This window comes from Lontra canadensis, unplaced genomic scaffold, assembly GCF_010015895.1.
Source record: "Lontra canadensis isolate GAN:19392208 unplaced genomic scaffold, GSC_riverotter_1.0 scaffold45, whole genome shotgun sequence".
In the NCBI taxonomy this organism is placed as follows: Eukaryota; Metazoa; Chordata; class Mammalia; order Carnivora; family Mustelidae; genus Lontra; species Lontra canadensis.
Genome location: NW_022631039.1, coordinates 15,015,464 through 15,033,223, shown reverse-complemented (window position 1 = coordinate 15,033,223; position 17,760 = coordinate 15,015,464). Strand labels below are relative to the sequence as shown.

At 54.1% G+C, this 17,760-nt stretch overlaps 1 protein-coding gene and 1 pseudogene across 2 annotated transcripts in view; both read left to right on the top strand.

The window, feature by feature from the left end:
* Positions 1 to 17,001, top strand: part of DNAAF5 (dynein axonemal assembly factor 5) — a 45,200-nt gene extending 28,199 nt beyond the window's left edge. Inside the window, exons 7-13 of one of the 2 annotated variants that reach the window (XM_032872852.1) lie at positions 1,021 to 1,164; positions 2,313 to 2,481; positions 4,960 to 5,107; positions 7,525 to 7,675; positions 8,562 to 8,718; positions 10,522 to 10,713; positions 16,008 to 17,001. In XM_032872852.1, the coding sequence (XP_032728743.1) occupies positions 1,021 to 1,164; positions 2,313 to 2,481; positions 4,960 to 5,107; positions 7,525 to 7,675; positions 8,562 to 8,718; positions 10,522 to 10,713; positions 16,008 to 16,144 (1,098 nt within the window). In that variant the 3' untranslated portion in view covers positions 16,145 to 17,001. The remainder of the gene's footprint in view (positions 1 to 1,020; positions 1,165 to 2,312; positions 2,482 to 4,959; positions 5,108 to 7,524; positions 7,676 to 8,561; positions 8,719 to 10,521; positions 10,714 to 16,007) is intronic. The other variant, XM_032872853.1, reaches the window with a different exon arrangement.
* LOC116876570 lies at positions 12,940 to 13,631 on the top strand (annotated as a pseudogene).
* Positions 17,002 to 17,760: the final 759 nt, after the last annotated feature.

Here is a 17,760-nt window from a genome sequence, read left to right as displayed (position 1 = left end):
GGGCTCTGGCGCTCCTGTTCTGTCCACTTCCTCTACCTTTTCTGTTACCCTTGGGGGCAGGCGGGGAGGGCTGGGTATTTGCAGGCGGCTCCAAGATGCCCTGTCATTTCCCTTGTGAATTTTACAGGATGTGTGGCTAATGCATAAGAACTTCTTTAGGGGCGCCTGGGTGGCTCAGTGGGTTAAAGCCTCTGCCTTCGGCTCAGGTCATGATCTCAGGGTCCTGGGATCGAGCCCCGCATCGGGCTCTCTGCTCAGCAGGGAGCCTGCTTCCTCCTCTCTCTCTGTCTGCCTCTCTGCCTACTTGTGATCTCTGTCTGTCAAATAAATAAATATTTAAAAAAAAAATAAGAACTTTTTAAATATAACCGAGAGACTGTTAAGCATTTCTTTCTCGGGCCATGTTCAGATTCCCCTGGAAAAGAACACCATGAAGTTTTCCCATGAAAGAAGGCACTCCGGTGATCCATGTGTTTCAATCTGTGGCCCTAGTGTGCTGTGTCCTGTTGGTGTGGGCCCTGAGGCAGGGGGCGGCAGGATGGGAAGGAGCAAGGGGGAAGGGAGCTGGGGGTCCCTGGTGTGGGGTTGGGGAGGAGGCTGGACTGGGGGAGGTGGGGTGCAGGGTAGAAGAAGGGAGCAGGGGGGGCCCTGGCATGGAGGTGGGGAGGCTGGACAGGGGGCAGGGGGGCGGACAGGAGAGTAGAGTAGGGGAAGGGAAGAGGGAGGCCCTGGGGCGGGGTGGTTGGGGGGCAGGACTCGGGGTTGGGGGGACAGGAGGGCAGGGTAAGAGAAGGGACCAGCGGGACCCATGGGGGTGGGAGGAGGATGGACCTGGGGAGGGATGGGGGGGCTGGATGAGGAAGGGAGTACGGCAGCCTTGGGGCCAAGGGCGGCAGGACCTGGACAGAGGTGTGCAGAAGGTCAGGGAGGGTGGCAGGGGGCCCCTGGGGTGGGAAGGGGGTTTGTAGGGGCATGTGTTGGGGGAGAGCTGGCTCACGGTGTTCCCTGCCCTCTTGACAGCGCCTTTACGGGGAGCGCGTGCTACTCTGCGTGCAGACGTTGGTTTCCGTGTGTCGGGAGGACTGCAGGGGGTGCAGCCTGCAGCTTGTGGAGGTGCTGGTGACCGTCCTAGCCTTCTCGGCTGCCACGGGCCTCAGCGACAAGGTGAGCTGTGCGGTGATTGAGCTCATGCTCAGGGAGCTGCTCCTGTCTGAGCAGACGAACCTCTGTCCTGAAACCCTCCTGTTCAGGAGCCCAAAGCCTTGGGCTTACCTGACTCAGCCGACGAGCAAGGCGAAGGAATATGGGGGATATTTGGGATGAGTCGCTCCTGAGGTGGCCTGAGGGGTGCCCTGGTTTCTGGAAGACTCCCAGCTGCCCGCTTATTGTCGTGTCTCAGAGGGACAACGGCTGCTGACATGCGGACAGGATGGGAGCCCGTCCTCGCTTCTAGTCTGTTTAGACACGTGCGTGACTGACATCTTCAGAGAAGGGAAGATAGCATCGTGATTTCCTGTTTAATCACAGGCTGGCTTTACAGAATTATTTCTGTTCCTTCAGCTCTGGATCTGAGCTCTAGAAACTCTGCTGTCCAGGTCCCCTCGGGTTCTGGGACCATCAGGAGCCCAATGTCTTGCCTCCTCTCCAGGAGAGTGTGGTTTTCCCTCTAGCTCGCGCTCTCCAGCCACGGGCAGATCTCTCTGGGAGCTGGCCTGCGTGATGGAGAAGCGCCCGGGCATGTCGTGGAACCTTGTATCCAGGAGACCCTCTGCTTTCCCTCTCCTTTCTGGGGCCTCTGAACTTTGTTTTATTTCTTCAAAAACAACCTTTCCAAAGAGCACATATTGTAGCAGGCCCCTTGTCACTACAGGACCACAAGCAGAGCCTTGATCTGCACACCCGGGACCCGAGGGAAGGACACTGGCCAGCTGTCAGGTTGCAGACTGCGAGGTGGCTCCTGGCCTGTCTCCTGTCCCCTCCACTTCTGTTCCCCCAGGGGACAGTTGTCTCCACAGGAAGACAGGTCTCAGAGTGATCTCGGGCCAGCATACTGTGTGTCTGCTCTGGGCCTGCCTGGCATTGTGCAGGATGGGGACACGGTAGCTGGATCTCTCATAAATGCACGTCTTTCCCCGTTATTTGACGGCATTGGTGCGGTGAGCGTAGTGGCTGTCGGGGGGCGCCTGCGGTGCTTGGTGGAGTGTTCGAGGTTGGCCTGAGCGGCTCTCATTCTCCAGTGATGAGGATGGCTCTCCATGGGGGCGTTTGAGCCTCAGGAGCGGGGTTTCCCAGCCTGTGACTGGCACATGCAGGTTCAGGAGACCATGGACATGCTGGCCGCGGTGCAGGGAGTGGACGGCAGCCAGGACCTCTACCGAGAGCATGCAGGTCCCCTCCTGGAGCAGCTGGCGGCTTCACACCAGGACTGGACCGTCCATTCCATGGAGCTCCTGCAGTTCAACGTGCTGCTCACGCACGCAGGTAAGTCCCCGCCACGCCCAGGCTGCTTCAGGCCACGAGGGAGAAGCAGTCTCGCCTGCCCAGGGGAGCCAGCACTGTGAGCACCAAAACCTTCATTTTAAAAATGCCAAGAGCATTGTTTTTGAAGACCGTGAATGTGGCTCTTCAGAGTTTGCCATGCGTTTGGTTTTGGTGTTAAACCTCGAAGGTTTGATTTCTCAGGCCTCCTGTGTGGCCCACGTTCTCCAGATACGCTTCAGCGTTGTTGCATGTAGTGCAGCAAACAGGAGTTCTGCGTGGACCTCCGGGCTTGTCCCGCCCAGCCGCGGACCATGAAAGAACATTCCCTTGGGTAGAGCTCATGCTCACACCCATGCCTCCTCCCTGCCATGTAGAGATTCCTCTCTCCGACCCGCGGTGGAGAAGGTTTCACTGGACTTACTTCATTTTAAAAGATGATTCCTTTTTTTTTTTTTTTTCTTTTTTTTTTTTTAAGATTTTTATTTATTTATTGAGACAGAGGCAGTGAGAGAGAGCATGAGCAAGGAGAAGGTCAGAGGGAGAAGCAGACTCCCCGTGGAGCTGGGAGCCCGATGCGGGACTCGATCCGGGGATTCCAGGATCATGACCTGAGCCAAAGGCAGTCGTCCAACCAACTGAGCCACCCAGGCGTCCCTAAAAGATGATTCTTGAAAAAAACAACAAAAATCACTGTCAGACCCTGACTGGCAGCTTTCCTCTGCAATTTAGAAAGCGGCCGGAGGCTGCAAGCCATTACGCCATTGGGGCTGATCAGGAAGGGCTGGGCCATCGGCCATGTGCAGGGGTGCAGTGGTAGGAGTCAGGCAGGGGTGTAGCGGCCACGCTGCACTTTCCCTTCAATGAACCAAGTGTTTTCTCAGAGCGTGAATATAGTGTTTTTGCGCCCTTGGTTTGAATGTATCCCATGTGTTCTGGAGGGGTTCGTTTCCAGGTGCCCCGTGACCCTAGTGGCGCCGGCAAGCCCAGGACACGCAGGGCGGGGTGGGGGGGGAGGGTGGCGGGCGGGGGGCAGGTTGCTCTGCGGCTCTCCAGGCCCATGCAGTCCTGGAGGTCTTCCTGCTGGAGCTCAGATCGGCCCAGCTTTCCTTCCTGTTAGTGTGGACAAATGCCCTGCGGTTTGGATGGGTTTTTTCTCCTTATTTTTACAGAGAGCATCTAATGGACTTGATGTGTTAAAAATGCCTAACTGGTTAGGGTGGGACGGGGCATGAGCTGGAAGTGTGTTTACAGGAGGGGCGGCAAGACGCTCCCTGAAACTCCTCTGTCCTCTTGTGGCTGCATTTTCTCTGTGTCGTGTGACAAAACGGGAGATCGTGACTACTCCTGAATGACCACACCCTCCTCCTCTGGTGAGAGTCGGTGAGAGTCGTCTGGACCTTGGCCTTCGGTGCATGTCAAAGGGAGATAGACCGCAGGTGTGAGAGTGAACACGGGGCGCTTATCTGTGCTGCAGGTGTCCCGTTCCTGAGCCACGATGTCCCGTCTGGTCTTGTTTCTCTTTCTTCCCCGAAACTCACACCTGGCCTCAGGTTAACCAAGGGCCTTGCTTTTCCATCCTCTTTTTTTTTTTTTTTTTTTTTTTTGAGATTTTATGTATTTATTTGATCCAGAGAGAAGGAGAACACAAGCAGGGGGAGCGCCAGAGGCAGAGGGAGAAGCAGGCTCCCCGCTGAGCAGAGAGCCCGATGCGGGGCTCAGTCCCAGAACCCTGGGATCATGACCTGAGCTGAAGGCAGCTGCATCACCGACGGAGCCCCCAGGCACCCCTTGTTTTTCCATCTCGCATCTTTGACGCCGGGTCTGAGTCGGAGCATCTGGGGGGACTCCACTTGCTTTGCTTGTTCTCGGGCTTATTGCAGAATGAGCAGGGTGGCCGGGAGCGGCCCTGTTGGTTGTGGAATGCTGTGAGGGCCTGCCTGGGCATGGGGGGGTCCGCTGCGCTCCCATGACCCGTGTCCCTGCAGTCAGAGTGCGTGTCTCACCCCAGGGACTGTTTATTCCAATCACGACTCAGTGTGATTCCAGATACTGAGGGTCACTCCGCGTGTCTGCAGCCCCCGCTAGCTCAGGGGACCTGCGCCCGTGCCCACCCAGCAGCAGGCTGGAGAAGAGCAGCGGCTGCCAGGTGTGGGGCAAATATTAAACACCTTACGTGTTCTGAATAATTTATTTTGGTTGATGTTTAAAATATTACTTGACTTGAATTTTTTTTTAAACCTGGACAAAAGAAGGAAATAGAAAGTTTCCATATTGAATGATTTGCATGGTTTGGGAGTTAAACGTTTTCTCTTACAGTGACACCCACAATCCGGAAGGATGGGAAGGTGATGGGACAGGCTGTGGCCCCCTCCCCGGAGTCTGCGTCCTGTGGAGGGACCCGCCAGCCTGGCCGCCACAGGCCATGTCCCCTCCGTGAGCAGGAACAGCGGGGACTGGGTGTGTGTGTGTGTTTTCCAGGCCCAGCCCTGGGGGCGGTGCTACCCCAGCTTGTGCCCGCCCTCCGGAGCGGCCTCCAGCCGGCCAGGGACCCCCAGATGCGCCTCAGGCTCTTCTCCTCCCTGTCGCGGGTGCTGCTGAGCGCCCAGGAGACCGTCAACTCCCAGGGGTAGGTTTTCCCAGCCTGCAGCCTCTGTAAGACACTCTCCCACGGAAGCGGGGATCACCCCTGGGCTGTGGCGCCAGCCGCCCTGCCTGGGTAAACAGACGGCTCCCGCAGTGAGCGCCCACCTGCACAGATGCAAAGTCAAAGTCATTTTTGTGCGGCCGTTAAAATCCCAGTAAGTGAAGAGGTTTTAGGGAACATTAACTTAATGGTTGATATATTAGGTGTTGCAGTTTTAAAAGTCTTTCTAACCTAACAGAGTGGACCGGCTCCCTGTTGGTGGCTAAAGTGTTAGAAGAAACTTCTGTCCACGCAGACTCGTGAAGAGCTCCCAGCACGATGCTCTGCAGAGAGGGAGGAAACAGCAGGGACGCTGGCAGGAGGGAGGGGCCCACTTGAATCCGCGGCAGCACAGAGGCCCATCCAGAGCAGGGTTGGGTGCTGGGGGGGTGGGTGCTGAGGCATGCGGGGACCCTGTCCCCTCGGAAGGAGCATGTCCGTTAGCAGCAGCTCCCACCACGCCACTAGCATGCCAGGACGCTTGCTGTGGGCTCTCCCGGCCCTTCGAATCGCAGGGAATTCCACGTCCTGCTCGTTGGTACAAACTCCGAGCCTGCAGGCGCCATTAAAAATGGAGTGCCACCCTGGGCAGGGCTCCACGTGGCAGAGCTGGAGGGAGCATGGGCACGGTTTGGCGGGCTCCTTGGAGCCTGTGCTCCCCTGCATCCTCGTGAGGAGCCGGAACGGCGCCCAGACAGCGGGAGCCCTGGGGGTGCCTTGCTGACCCTCTGCTGCCAGCATGCACCCCGCAGGCCCCGCTCAGAGGTGGCAGAGGGCAGGTGCTGGGAGGGCTGCCCCGGGTCCTCAGTCTCACGAGTATCTGATGGGGACAGGATATGGCTTCTCGGTGTGAGGAGGTGTTTTGTGGGGCCCTCCATGGACGGGGCTGGTCCTCCCACAGAGCACCCCTAAACATAGGCCCTGGGCGCCAGTCCCCAGCGCATGGCCTTTGCTCTCCAGGGCATCTATGGACGTGTGACAGGCCTTCCTGGCCACCACCCAGCTGGCTCCGCTGGCTCCTCGAGGCTGACTGAGGACTGGGGAAGGGGTGATGGTGATGGTAGGAGGTCGAGGGTGGCCGGGGTCACGGACCAGTGTGCCCATGGTCTCCTGGGTTGTGTCCTCGTTCCAGCGGGGACCCACCTGCCAACCCACGTGCGTCTTGCCATGCCACGAGGCCCCGTTCCAAAAAGTTGGGTGCCAGGTCTTCCTCCACAATGTGTCCCTGCTTCCAGCATGGGTTCTGACTAACCCCGGCTGCGCGTGGGGCCTGCCTGTCTTCCCACGGCCGAGCACAGTCTGACTAGTGTTCAGCCTCTGCTCTTCCAGCCACTTGACCTGGACACCTATCTGGGTCCAGGAGGACGACTGTCAGCGTTAGGTCTTTCTAAGGAGACCTCTTGTGAATCACTTTGCAGGGAACAGCAGCTCTTTGCGTGGAAGTTAAAGCACATTGAAAACCTAATCCGTGTGTGTGTGTGTGTGTTTGTGTGTCAGAGAGAGAGAGAGAGAGAGCGCGCGCGAGAAAATTGTCCAGAACCATTATCACTCACCTGCATCGCTGGTTCTGGGGTGCCCCCTGCTGGAAGTCAGCAAGTGCAGCCTTCCACAGAGGGGAAGTTCAGCGGGGATGGAGGCCCCATCGGATGGACCAGAGGGACAGTGGGACCAGAGGAACAGTGGGCAGGACGCAGGGAGCAGCCTGGCCTCGCCCTGCAGGTGTCCCCTCATCAGTCTCCCAGAGCAGCTGGTATCTGGGACGTGAGCCGCCTCTAAAACATGCTTCAGAATACTCAGAAATAAGTCGACAGATTCTTTGTTGAACCAAACGCGTTTCGCCACGACAGTGGTGGCACAGTGGGACTTGTGAGGGTGCTCAGGTGTCCTCAGTGCAGCTTCAGTGAGTTCTCTTTGTGAGGCTCTACGGCCCCCAGCTGGACCGGCCGACCAGGACGTGGGGGTTGACCGTTGAGATGACACGTCCTGACAGCTGGCAGGAGCCTCCATGTCTCTGCGAGCTGTGGCATTCAAGCCCTGGGCTCAGACCAGCAGTGCCCCTCACTGGGGTGGAGGGATGTGTGCCCACAGGGGATGGTTAGGGCCACACACACAAGTGACTTTGCTGGCATGGTCAGCGCACTCCTCCTCTTTCAGAGGCAGGAGAGACGGGCAAAACCCCTGCAGCGGGGTTGGGGGGGCGAGGGCTCAGAACGTGCACTGGACCCAGCAGAGGCCAGCAGGAGCCCTGGGAGGCCACCCCACCCCTGCAGGGCTCCTGACCCCAGGGAAGCTGTGGCCCTCTGCTTCTGGCTTCCCCTTACCCTGGCTCTCTCCACTTCACTCCCTTGTTAACACCCCAGGCAGTTTCACCACTACCTCGATAGCGTGACGAAAGACATCTTGGTCCCCAGTCTGCAGTGGCATGCAGGGAAGACTGCAGCAGCCATACGCACGGCAGCTGTGTCCTGCCTCTGGGCACTCATCAGCAGTGACATCCTGTCAGAGAAGCAGGTAGGGCTCCCAAGGGCACCTGCCCCAGCAGGGTAGGGGGGACACGCACACAACTGCCCATGTTCTGTAGCCACTGGGGGCGGGGGGGAGCATGGGTCCACGGACAAGTGTGACCCGCAGGCAACAGCTTGTGTTTCGATCATCGGGGGTTTTCTTGGGATATATACTAAATGTTACTCCTTGCAGAGCAGAGAGCATAACCACAGGAGCCTACCTGAGTTAGGCAGTTCTTGGGCTTTCTGTGGACTGTCAGGGAAGCGGGGCCTGCTTGCTGTCACTGTGCTCAGCCCCACATCTGTGGACACATGGCCAGGGGCTTGCCTAGTGCATGAGCTCCCCTTCCTGCTACGCTGAACCACTGTGATCTGAGTTACAGTGTCCCCCAAATTTGGTTGGACACAATAGACAGTAGCAGAAAGTAGGTAGCATTTGTGCTTCCAAGACCGTGAACAATGGATTTTTCAACTCACCACGTTAAGCAAAATTGCCCAAGTCATGGAGGTTTTAAAATCAGGGTTCAGGGTTTTTTTTTCTTTTTTTAAAGATTTTATTTACACATTTGTGTGAAAGAGAGAAAGCGCACAAGCAGGCAGAGGCAGAGGGATAAGCAGGCTCCCCTCTGAGCAAGGAGCCTGATGTGATGTGGGACTCAATCCCAGGACTCTGGGATCATGACCCGCGCCAAAGGCAGATGCTTAACGACTGAGCCACCCAGGCATCCCAAGGTTCCGGTTTTCTTATGTAAAATTTCCAGATGGTATTCCAGATTCCTTTCTGTTTGTAGGAGAGCCAGGCTCCTCGCATGACGGGCAAGGTGCACACGGCATGTCCATGCCAGTGTCCTTGCCGGGCTGGGGCCCTAGTCCCTCATATCCTCTCTTTGCAGATGCGGGAAGTGCGGGAGACACTCATGCCAGACATTCTAACCACCCTGGAGGAGGACTCTCAGAGGACACGATTAATTTCGTGCCAGATCATTAACAGATTTCTAAAAACCTCCGGTGGCGTGGCTGATCCAGAGAAGTTCATCAAGATTTACCCTGGTAGGACCTTTTTCTTTCTGTTCTTTTGTAGGGAAGCTAGAAACTGCTCCTTTGACTCTCGGTCAGGTTGGTGCTGAGTCCCCGCATAGCTGTGACAGATGAACTGTCTGTGGGTAGATAGCATAGTCCAGGGGCGGCCTGTGCCCAGGAATTAGGGGTGCAGTCCCACCACATAGCAGGGGTCCTGCAGTGCAAGAGTGGGCACCCATTCGTGCCTGAAGTCCTGTGTCTCTGCCCTGTGGCGTCCAAGCACCGGGCGCCAGTCAGATGCAGGAGCAGCGCAACGGATGCAGAGGGTCCTAAAACACCTGGGAAACCCAGCATGGGGAAGGACAGCAGGTACCCTCATTGCTGGAGGGGAGATGTGAATTCTGGAACCCACCTCCAAGTTCAAACAGAATTGCCAATGGGAACCAAGATGTGCCTGAGAAAGCCCAGGAGACCTTCTTGAATGCCATGCAGAGACTCCAGGGAGGGCCCCTGTGGACGCAGAGGAGCGGTGTTGGCGCTGGCCGGGGCTGCAGTGTCTGGACACCCCCGTGGCTCTCCACTCCTACCGCCGGCTGTGGGCACACAGCGGAGCCTCGGCATGTAGTGATTGGTGGACAGCCACCTGTCCTTCCCCGAACCTCGGCATGTAGTGATTTTAAGAGGTGGTGATAAGAATTCCTGGAAATGAGATTCAACTGGGGGGCTGCTGGGTGCACGAGACTGAATGTGGCAGAGAGCGGATTCCGGGAGAGGAAGATGCATGTCTGTGGGGGAGGCTCGGGCTGTGCAGCAGAGCTCTGGAATGAGGGACAGACGGACAGCCAGCATTGGAAGAGGTGGCGGCTCAGAATGTTCTGGAGTGGCAGGCTCTGCATCTCGACGAAACCCAGAGTCGAAGTCACCTTTCCCACACAGTCTTGCAAGTTTGTTTTTGGTTTTGTGTTTATTTCCATCACGACAATGACGACCTCCAGACTCCCGTCTGTGAATACATCCAGCCAGCGTGGTTTGTGGACTGTCCACACTTGTTGGGCTTTTGCTCACTTTTTAAAACAAAACCCAGTGAAAAGATGGCTCATTTGGGGGCATTTGGGGTTGCTTTAAGTCCAGGAGGATCTCCTTGGTGGGCTCCCTTACTTGCATCTCTAGCTTCATGCTCCTGGGAGCGGTGTGTTGGCAGAAGTATGGCCGCTTGGCTGCAGAGGGCCGGCATTCCGAGCTGCCTTCTCTGAGACCTCCCACGACTCTGATGCGTATGCCCGGCACGGGCCACATGCGAGCCAGCTTTTCCTGAGTGAGCCGCTGCCTGTGATGGCTGATGATTACTGTTTTCAGCGGCCGAGTGGTCCGGCCCCAGAGCTCAGCAGAAACAAGCCTGATGCAGGTGTCGGCTGTCATGTCACCAGGCCCTGAGCACTGTCCCCAAGCCTGCAGTTTGAGGGAGGGGGGTGTCTGCACATCAAGGGGACGGGGCAGCCAGCTGTGTGTGTGATACCCGTGGTGAGAGACTCTGAGCATTTTGGAGCCACAGAGGGCATGGGGCTGCCTCGTGGGTGAGGACACAGGGTAGAGCAGCCCAGGTCTGCGCACATGCACAGCAAATGCAGGACCAGGCACTCCCTGTGTCCGCCTCTTGGCCAGTGCAGTCAAGGGGTCCCAGGACACTGGGAGCTGCCCCAGTTCCTTGTGTGTGAACACCAGGCTCCCCACAGGATGTGGGTTTCCTGGGGCCCGAGGGTGAGCACGCCCCGCTGTGGGGTCAGGTGCCTGCTCCAGTCCCTGTCTCACTGTCCTGTCCTGCCCTCCCTCCAGAGCTCCTGAAGCGTCTGGATGACGTTTCCCATGAAGTGAGGCTGGCGGCCACCTCTGCCTTGGTCACATGGCTGGCGTGTGTCCCGAATGACGACGGGAAGGCCCACTATCAAAGCAACATCCAGTTCCTGTACAGAGAGCTCCTCGTGTACCTTGATGACCCAGAGGCCGCTGTCCAGGATGCGGTGTTAGGTAGGCATGGTGTGACGGGCGCTTGGTTCTGAGACCTGTCTGGAGCACGGAGGCCTGGCCTTTTGAGCACGGGGTAGCAGGTCTGCAGCCTTGGGGTCTCTTTGGACCCACATCAGTGCTGACCCAAGGCCTTTGTCTTTGTGGGTTATAGCCTGTAATGTTGGCCATGATAGAAAGTAAAGTTGGGGGGGCAACTGGGGTGCTGAGTTGGTTAAGTGTCTGCTTCTGGCTCAGGTCATGATCTCAGTCCCAGGATCGAGTCCTGCTCGGCAGGGAGCCTGCTTCTCCCTCTGACCCTCCCTCCATTCAGTGCTTACCTCACTCATGCACTTTTCTGAAGCAAATAAAATCTTAAAAAAAAAAGAAAAAGTTGAGAAAAAAATCTTAGATATTTGTTAATTTGTTTAGAGTAACAGTAAGGCCACTGTGTGTTAACATAAATGACGTGGCTTTGGAAGATATATTTTCCAAAACAAAGTAACAAGCCGGAAGAATGGTAGTGTTTCACTTTGTGGCTCTCCGTGGAAGACAGCTAGGTGTTCACAGCATTGGCGGTGGCCCTGATGTGTGGCACTGGTGAGGGCAGATGGAGGAAATCCAGCCTCAAGCAGGCGCGCAGCTGGAAGAGAGACACCGTTGTAGGTCCCTGTGGTTGTGCTTGGCTACCGCCCTACACTGGCCAGGCAGGTGCCCAGAGTGGGGACCCCAACGACATTCACGCCTGATGGTCCATCTGCACGTCACCCATGTCTAGAAGTCACGCTGATGAGCGCAGAGCTCGGAACAGTCTTGGGAAGAAAAGCTTGTGGCAGCCGTCAGGCTCGTGGGGGCAGAAGCAGGTTCCCTGTACCTGCCGTTTCTGCTGGAAAGCCGCAAATGCTGTCTCTCTACTGATTTCTGAGCAGGTGTCCTGCCTGGGGCCTGAGTGTGCCCAGGCTGACTCTGTCCTGTTGTTTGTCAGCTGGTCATTCTTAGCGGGGCATGTGGCATGCTGGGGACCCAGGACACCCCTGCTGTGCCCCCCCATCAGTGCACAGATGCTCAGAAGGTGGGTCCAGTGAGCCCGGGGAGCGTGGCTTCAGTGTCCCCACAGCAGCCACGGGAAGTGTCCTGCAGAGGCATGTAAGTAAAATACCGATTACGAGATCTTGGAGCGGAAGTGTAAAAAATATGCCAGTAACCCAAAAGTAGTCAAGGAACAAGGACAGGAAGAATACAGAAACAGGGACAAACAGGAAACAGACCAGATCCAGCCTCGGCTGCAATCTCGTGGCATGTTAATGAGCCAAACGCTCCAGTTTAAAGGCAGGCATTGTCAAGTCAACAAAAAAATTACAACTCTAAACTAATGAATTAAGGTATGAGTTGGGTGCCGGAGGACTGACCTAATAAAGGAATTTTTACTGCATTGTTGAGGACATTCTTAAGGGATCTCAAGGGGCATTGGAGGCTCATGGACCCTGCCCATAGTGAGCAGAGAGCCATGCCTGGTGGAGTTACGGACACAGTTTTGACTCCCAGACCCAAGGTCCTGCAGGACCCCTAGGGACCCTCGCGCACACAGAGCCGCCACCCTGGGCCGTCGCTGGCAGGAGTGCGTGACCGTGTGGCCTGTGTGGACAGCTGGGCGGTATTCTTCAGGCACCAGCAGCTGGAGGACACCCCAGTGTGCTGGCTTCACTCTGCAGCCGTACCAGGTGTGGAGGGGGAGTCTGGCTTACGCGGCCAAGTTCTCGCAAGCCCCACACCTTGCTCTCTCCTTAGTTTTGTAAGGAACTGCCAAACTGTCCTCCGGAGTGGCCGCCCCGTCTCACATTGCCACCTGTACCCCGCGGCTCCATGTCCTCACCAGCACCTGCTGGGGATGGTGTTGCGGCTTTTGGCCGTTCTCACGAGTGTGTGGCTGTGTGTGCTATTGTTTACATCTCCAATTCCCTGGGGACACACAAGCTTGGTGGGGGCATCTCTCAGCCATGTTGGCCCGAGGTGTCTTTTCCTCCTTGAGGCGGCGTCAGGGTCTCTCGCGTCTCTAACGTGCACCCTGTTTGCGTCGGGTAGCGTCGGGGTCTCCCGCATCTCTCGTGTCGGGCTGTGTCGGGGTCTTCCACGTCTCACGTGGGCCCTATTCATGTCAGCCGGTGTCAGGGTCTCCTTCGTCTCTCATGTGTGCCATATTCGGGCGGGGTCCAGGTCTCCCACGTCGCTGACATGCACTGTGTTCGCGTGTTCGTGTGTTCTGGAGTTCTCTTCGAGAGAACTTACAGACATGCAGGCAATTTCAAGAAACCAAAAGTTGTTGCCGCCGATGGGGACAACCAGGTCCTGGAGTTGTTAATTCACAGGGATGGGGATTTCAGGACCTGGTGAAGTTGGCACTTAAGGAAAAATCCGTCATGAAATGCAAGATTTAAAAAAGGAAGTGGAGAGAGAGACCATGATGTTCAGTAACTACGAAAACAGCTAAAGGAAGCAGAACGAATACTGACTACAGTGTTACCCAGAGAAACTCACATCAGTAGAAGAGGCCCGAGAAGGTGGCTTCTTCTCAGAAGAAGTGACTCAGGTGCCCTAGGATGGCTGCGAGTCCTGCTGCATGTGCCCCGCCGACCTGGGTCACAGGGGACCCACAGAGCCCACACTTGGCGGATTTAGAGACGAGAAGTGGATTATTGGGTCCCTGATGCTGTAAACAGTCCCCTACTGGGGGACGCACCCAGCAGGCAGATTGTTAGATGTCCTTGCTCCACCATGTCTATGGCAGTCAGATGACATGAGTAAATAAAAATCATCACCACATGCAGGGTCACCAGTTCTCTCCCAAGTTTCCTTCGGGATCCTGTAGCTCTTGTAGTTTCATATGTCAGTCTGTGATCCATGTGGAGTTCATTTTTGTGAAGGATGTAAAGTCTGCATCTAGATCTTCCTCCCTCCCTCCCTTCTTTCCTTCCTTCCCTCCTTCCCTCCTTCCTCTGGATATCCACTTGTTCCAGACCATTTACATAAAAGGCTGCCTTTGCTCCCGTGTTGCCGCTGCTCCGTTACCAAAGATCAGAGGACCGTGGGCCCACGTCCACTGTGGGTCCATATCAACTGTGGGTCTGCGTCTGAGCTCTCTCTTCTGGTCCACCGAGCTATCTGTTCTTCCAACAAGACCACACTGTCCGTTTCTCTGGGGTTGTGGAAAGTTGTAAGTCAGACTGTGTCGGCCCCCTTTCCTCCTTCAGGGCTGCGCTGGCCACTTTGGGGCTTCCGTCTCTGCACACAGACTGTAGATTGAGTTGGTCGGTATCTGCAGAGTAACTTGCTGGGATTGTGATGGCCTTAAAGCTACAGATCGAGTTGAGGAAAACTGGCATTGTGACAATATTGACTCTACCTATCCATGAACATGGCTCTCTCCATGTATTTTTTTATGTTTTATTTTTTTATTTATATGTTACCTTTGTTTTATTTGTACATTATTTGTTTTATTTGTACATTACCTTTTTTTTTAAAGATTTTATTCATTTGATAGAGGGAGAGAGAGAGCAAGCACAAGGGGAGCAGCAGAGAGAAAGGGAGAAGCAGACTTCCCACTGAGTGGGGAGCCTGATGTGGGGCTTGATCCCAGAACACTTGAGATCATGCTATGAGGAAGACAGACGCTTAACCGACCGAGCCACCCAGGGGCTCCAATCACGTGATTTTCTTTTTCAGCTTGTTGATGGGATGGATTACATTAATTGATTTTTTTTAAGATAGATTTATTTATTTATTTGAGAGACGTAGTGAGAGAGGGAACACAAGCAGAGGGAGTGGGAGAGAGAAAAGCAGCCTCCCTGCAGAGCAGGGAGCCTAATGCGGGGCTCGATTCCAGGACACTGGGATCGTGACCTGAGCCAAAGGCAGACGCTTAACTGACTGAGCCACCCAGGTGCCCCACATTAATTGATTAATTGAAATACTGGACTAGCCTTGCATACCTAGGATAAACCCCACTTGGTGTTCATGCCTAACTCTTTTTATACATTGTTGGATTCGATTTGCTACTATTTTGTTGAGGATTTTTGCATCTCTGTTCATGAAAGATAATGGTTTATATTTTCTTGTAATGCCTTTGGTGTTGTACTGGGGTCATCCTGGCCCTGCAGACTGAGTTAGGAAGCTTCTAACTTCTGGAAGAGTGTAGAGAATTGGTATCATTTCTTCCTGAAAGTTTGGTAGAATTCACCATTGGACCCCTCTGGGGCTGGTGCTTTCTGTGTTGGAAGGTTGTTAATTCTTGATTCCATTTCTCTGATGTAGGTCCTCTATCCTTGTATGTCTTTTGGGACTAGCCGACCTCCTGGGTCCTCGTATCTGTGGGCTGCAACTTGTTCAGAGGACCGGCTTTTGGTTTTCTCGATTTTCTCTATTGATTTCCTGCTTCAATTTCACTGATTTCCACTTAATTCTTATTCTTTTCTTCTGCTCACCTTGGATTTAATTGTCTGTCTTTCTCTAGTTTCCTAAGGTAGAAAATTAAAGGATTGATTTTTAGATCTTCTTTTCTCACAGATGCATTTGATGCTGTAAATTCCCCTCCAAGCAGTGTTTTCACTGCAATCCACGAATTTTGGTTGTGTTTTCCTTTTCATTCAGTTCAAAATGGTCTTTAGTTTCTTTTCAAAAGATTTCATCTCTGACTACTGCTTTATTCAGAAATGTGTTCTTTATTCTCCAAGTATGTGGAGGATTTTCCAGTTGATCTCTTGTTGATTTCTGGTTTAGCTCCATTATTGTCTGAGAGCAACCATTGTAGGACTTCTATTTTTTAAATTTGTTACGGTGTTTTTCATGGCCCAGAATGTGGCCCGCCTGGTGAGTGGGCCTGGGGGCCGGAGAAGAGTATGTGTTTGGCTGCTGTTGGATGGACGCATCTGCAAACTCTGTCGTGGCTCCTGGCAGATGGTGCTACAGAGGTCGGTCGTGTCCTCGCTGACCTTCCACCTGTGGGTCTGTCCACTGGGATAGCGGGTGTGGAAGTCTAGCCAGTGTGGATTCACCTGCTTTTTCTTGCAACCCTGTCCATTTGGCCTCGCATAGTTTGGTGCTCTTTTATCAGGCACGTCCGTATTAGAGATCCTCATGTCTTCTCAGAGAACAGACACTTCCTCACTGGGTCACGCGCGGCCACTCAGTCCTGGATAACTTGCCTCGCGTTGCAGTCTGCTCTGTTCCTGGCTGTTTTAACTGGGCTGTGAAGCTTATTCCCATAAGCAGCAATGGTTTACTACTGATTCCTGGCGTTTTGAGGGTGTGTTCCTGTTTTACAGAGGTCCTCAAAGCAGGCAGCATTCTGTTCCCTGAGCTCCTGGTGAGAGAGACGGAGGCCGTCGTCGAGAAGCACCGCTCCCCTGCCTACTGCCAGCAGCTTCTGAGGTACCTGCAGGCCCTGCCACTGGCCCAGTGATCGCAGAGCCCAGACCACGGAGCCAGACCCAGCTCCTGTCCTTCCCACCACAGGAGGGTGCGACCTTCAAACCTCACGACAAGACACCTGCTCGTTGATAGCCTGAGACGTTCACAAGCAGGACTCCAAGAGCAAGAATGTATTCCCTAAGAAATGTGCCCAGGGTTCTCCTGAGACGGAGCTCCAGCCTAGGAGTTTTGGAAATAATGTTCACTGTGTTATTTATACAGTTCTTTGACCACTCTCGCAAAAATCTATAGGTTATTTGAAATTAAACCTCACTGGCATCTGCTCACACCGGCAGCCTGATGAGCCTGTTTGTTTCCAAGCTTCATGCACCTGCTATGCTCTTGAGTTAGGGTCTCTAACCTAACCCCACCCCACCAAGACTATTTCTTTAAGCAAAGGTTATTAAAAAATTATTCTTTCCTTGGGTTGTGTTTATTAAAACAGTATCACAGTGAACAGACTAAAAGGAACTTGAAATTTTTATCAATCAAATTTTTCCTGTTTAAAATATTCTGGAACTCAAAATGTTATATGGATACATTTGGTCATGTTTTTTTCTCCTGTCAGTAATGCAAACAGTGTTGAAAATAGAATACTTAACCAGATATAATTTTGGTTGCTCTCTTATAAGTAGGAGTAAAGTATAATTGGGTTTTATTCTCTAGCACTTTCTACACCCAAGTGCCTAAAAAAAATTTCATTTTAAATGGATATTATTTCCAAAAGCCAAATATTTATGTTAACACAGGGGGGTAAATATTGTGTGTATTTTCTAACAACCAGATATTAACATTTATGCTTAAGTGTTTGAAAATGTAATTAAAAATATTTATTATAATTACCTTGTACACCTGTCTTAATGTGTTTGGTAGTTAATTGACATTTTTAGAGTTGCTCATTTTTCCTTAGATTTAACCTCACAGTGATGCCGGCCTCAGGAATTGCGGGCCGTGGGACGGGCTCCTCCAGTACTCAGTGCAGTGCCCTCTGTGGACACCAGGTGGCAGGGGCTGCAAACCCCATCAGGAGGGCGTCTGTGGGAAAGCCTGGCTGTTTGGTGGGGGTCAGTAGGCCTGGACAAAAGGTGGGACCCGAATATGCACCACAGACTTCGGTTACTGCCCCCACGCCTCATGGCAATGCACCCCCAGCCTGCAGTGCCAGCTGCTTTCCCACCACGGAAAGCCTCCGGAGATGTGACAGGGTGTGAGCCCGTTCTGTGAGTGACGGCAGGTGTGGAGGCCTAGGGTGCCCTCGGGGACGTCACCCACCAGTTCCCTGATTGCCCTCTATGTGCTCTGCTGTTTCCTTCCTCAGCGTCACCTGGAAACCTGCAAGGAATGCAGATTATGGGGTCTCAGCCCAGATCTGTGGTGGGCCCAGTGGCCAGCCCTCCAGGGGATTGATCCCCTAAACTGGGGAGCCCCACACACTTTCATGTTCAGCAAGAGCCCAATGTTCCATCTTGGATCAGCCATGAAGTATCACAGGAGCCAAACGGAAGTGGCCGAGACCTTGGCTGGAGGTCACAGGCACAAGGCAGGCGTGGTTGGACGCTGGCATCAGTAGCTGGCTGCCAGAGAAAGATGGGCATGGCATTCCAGCTT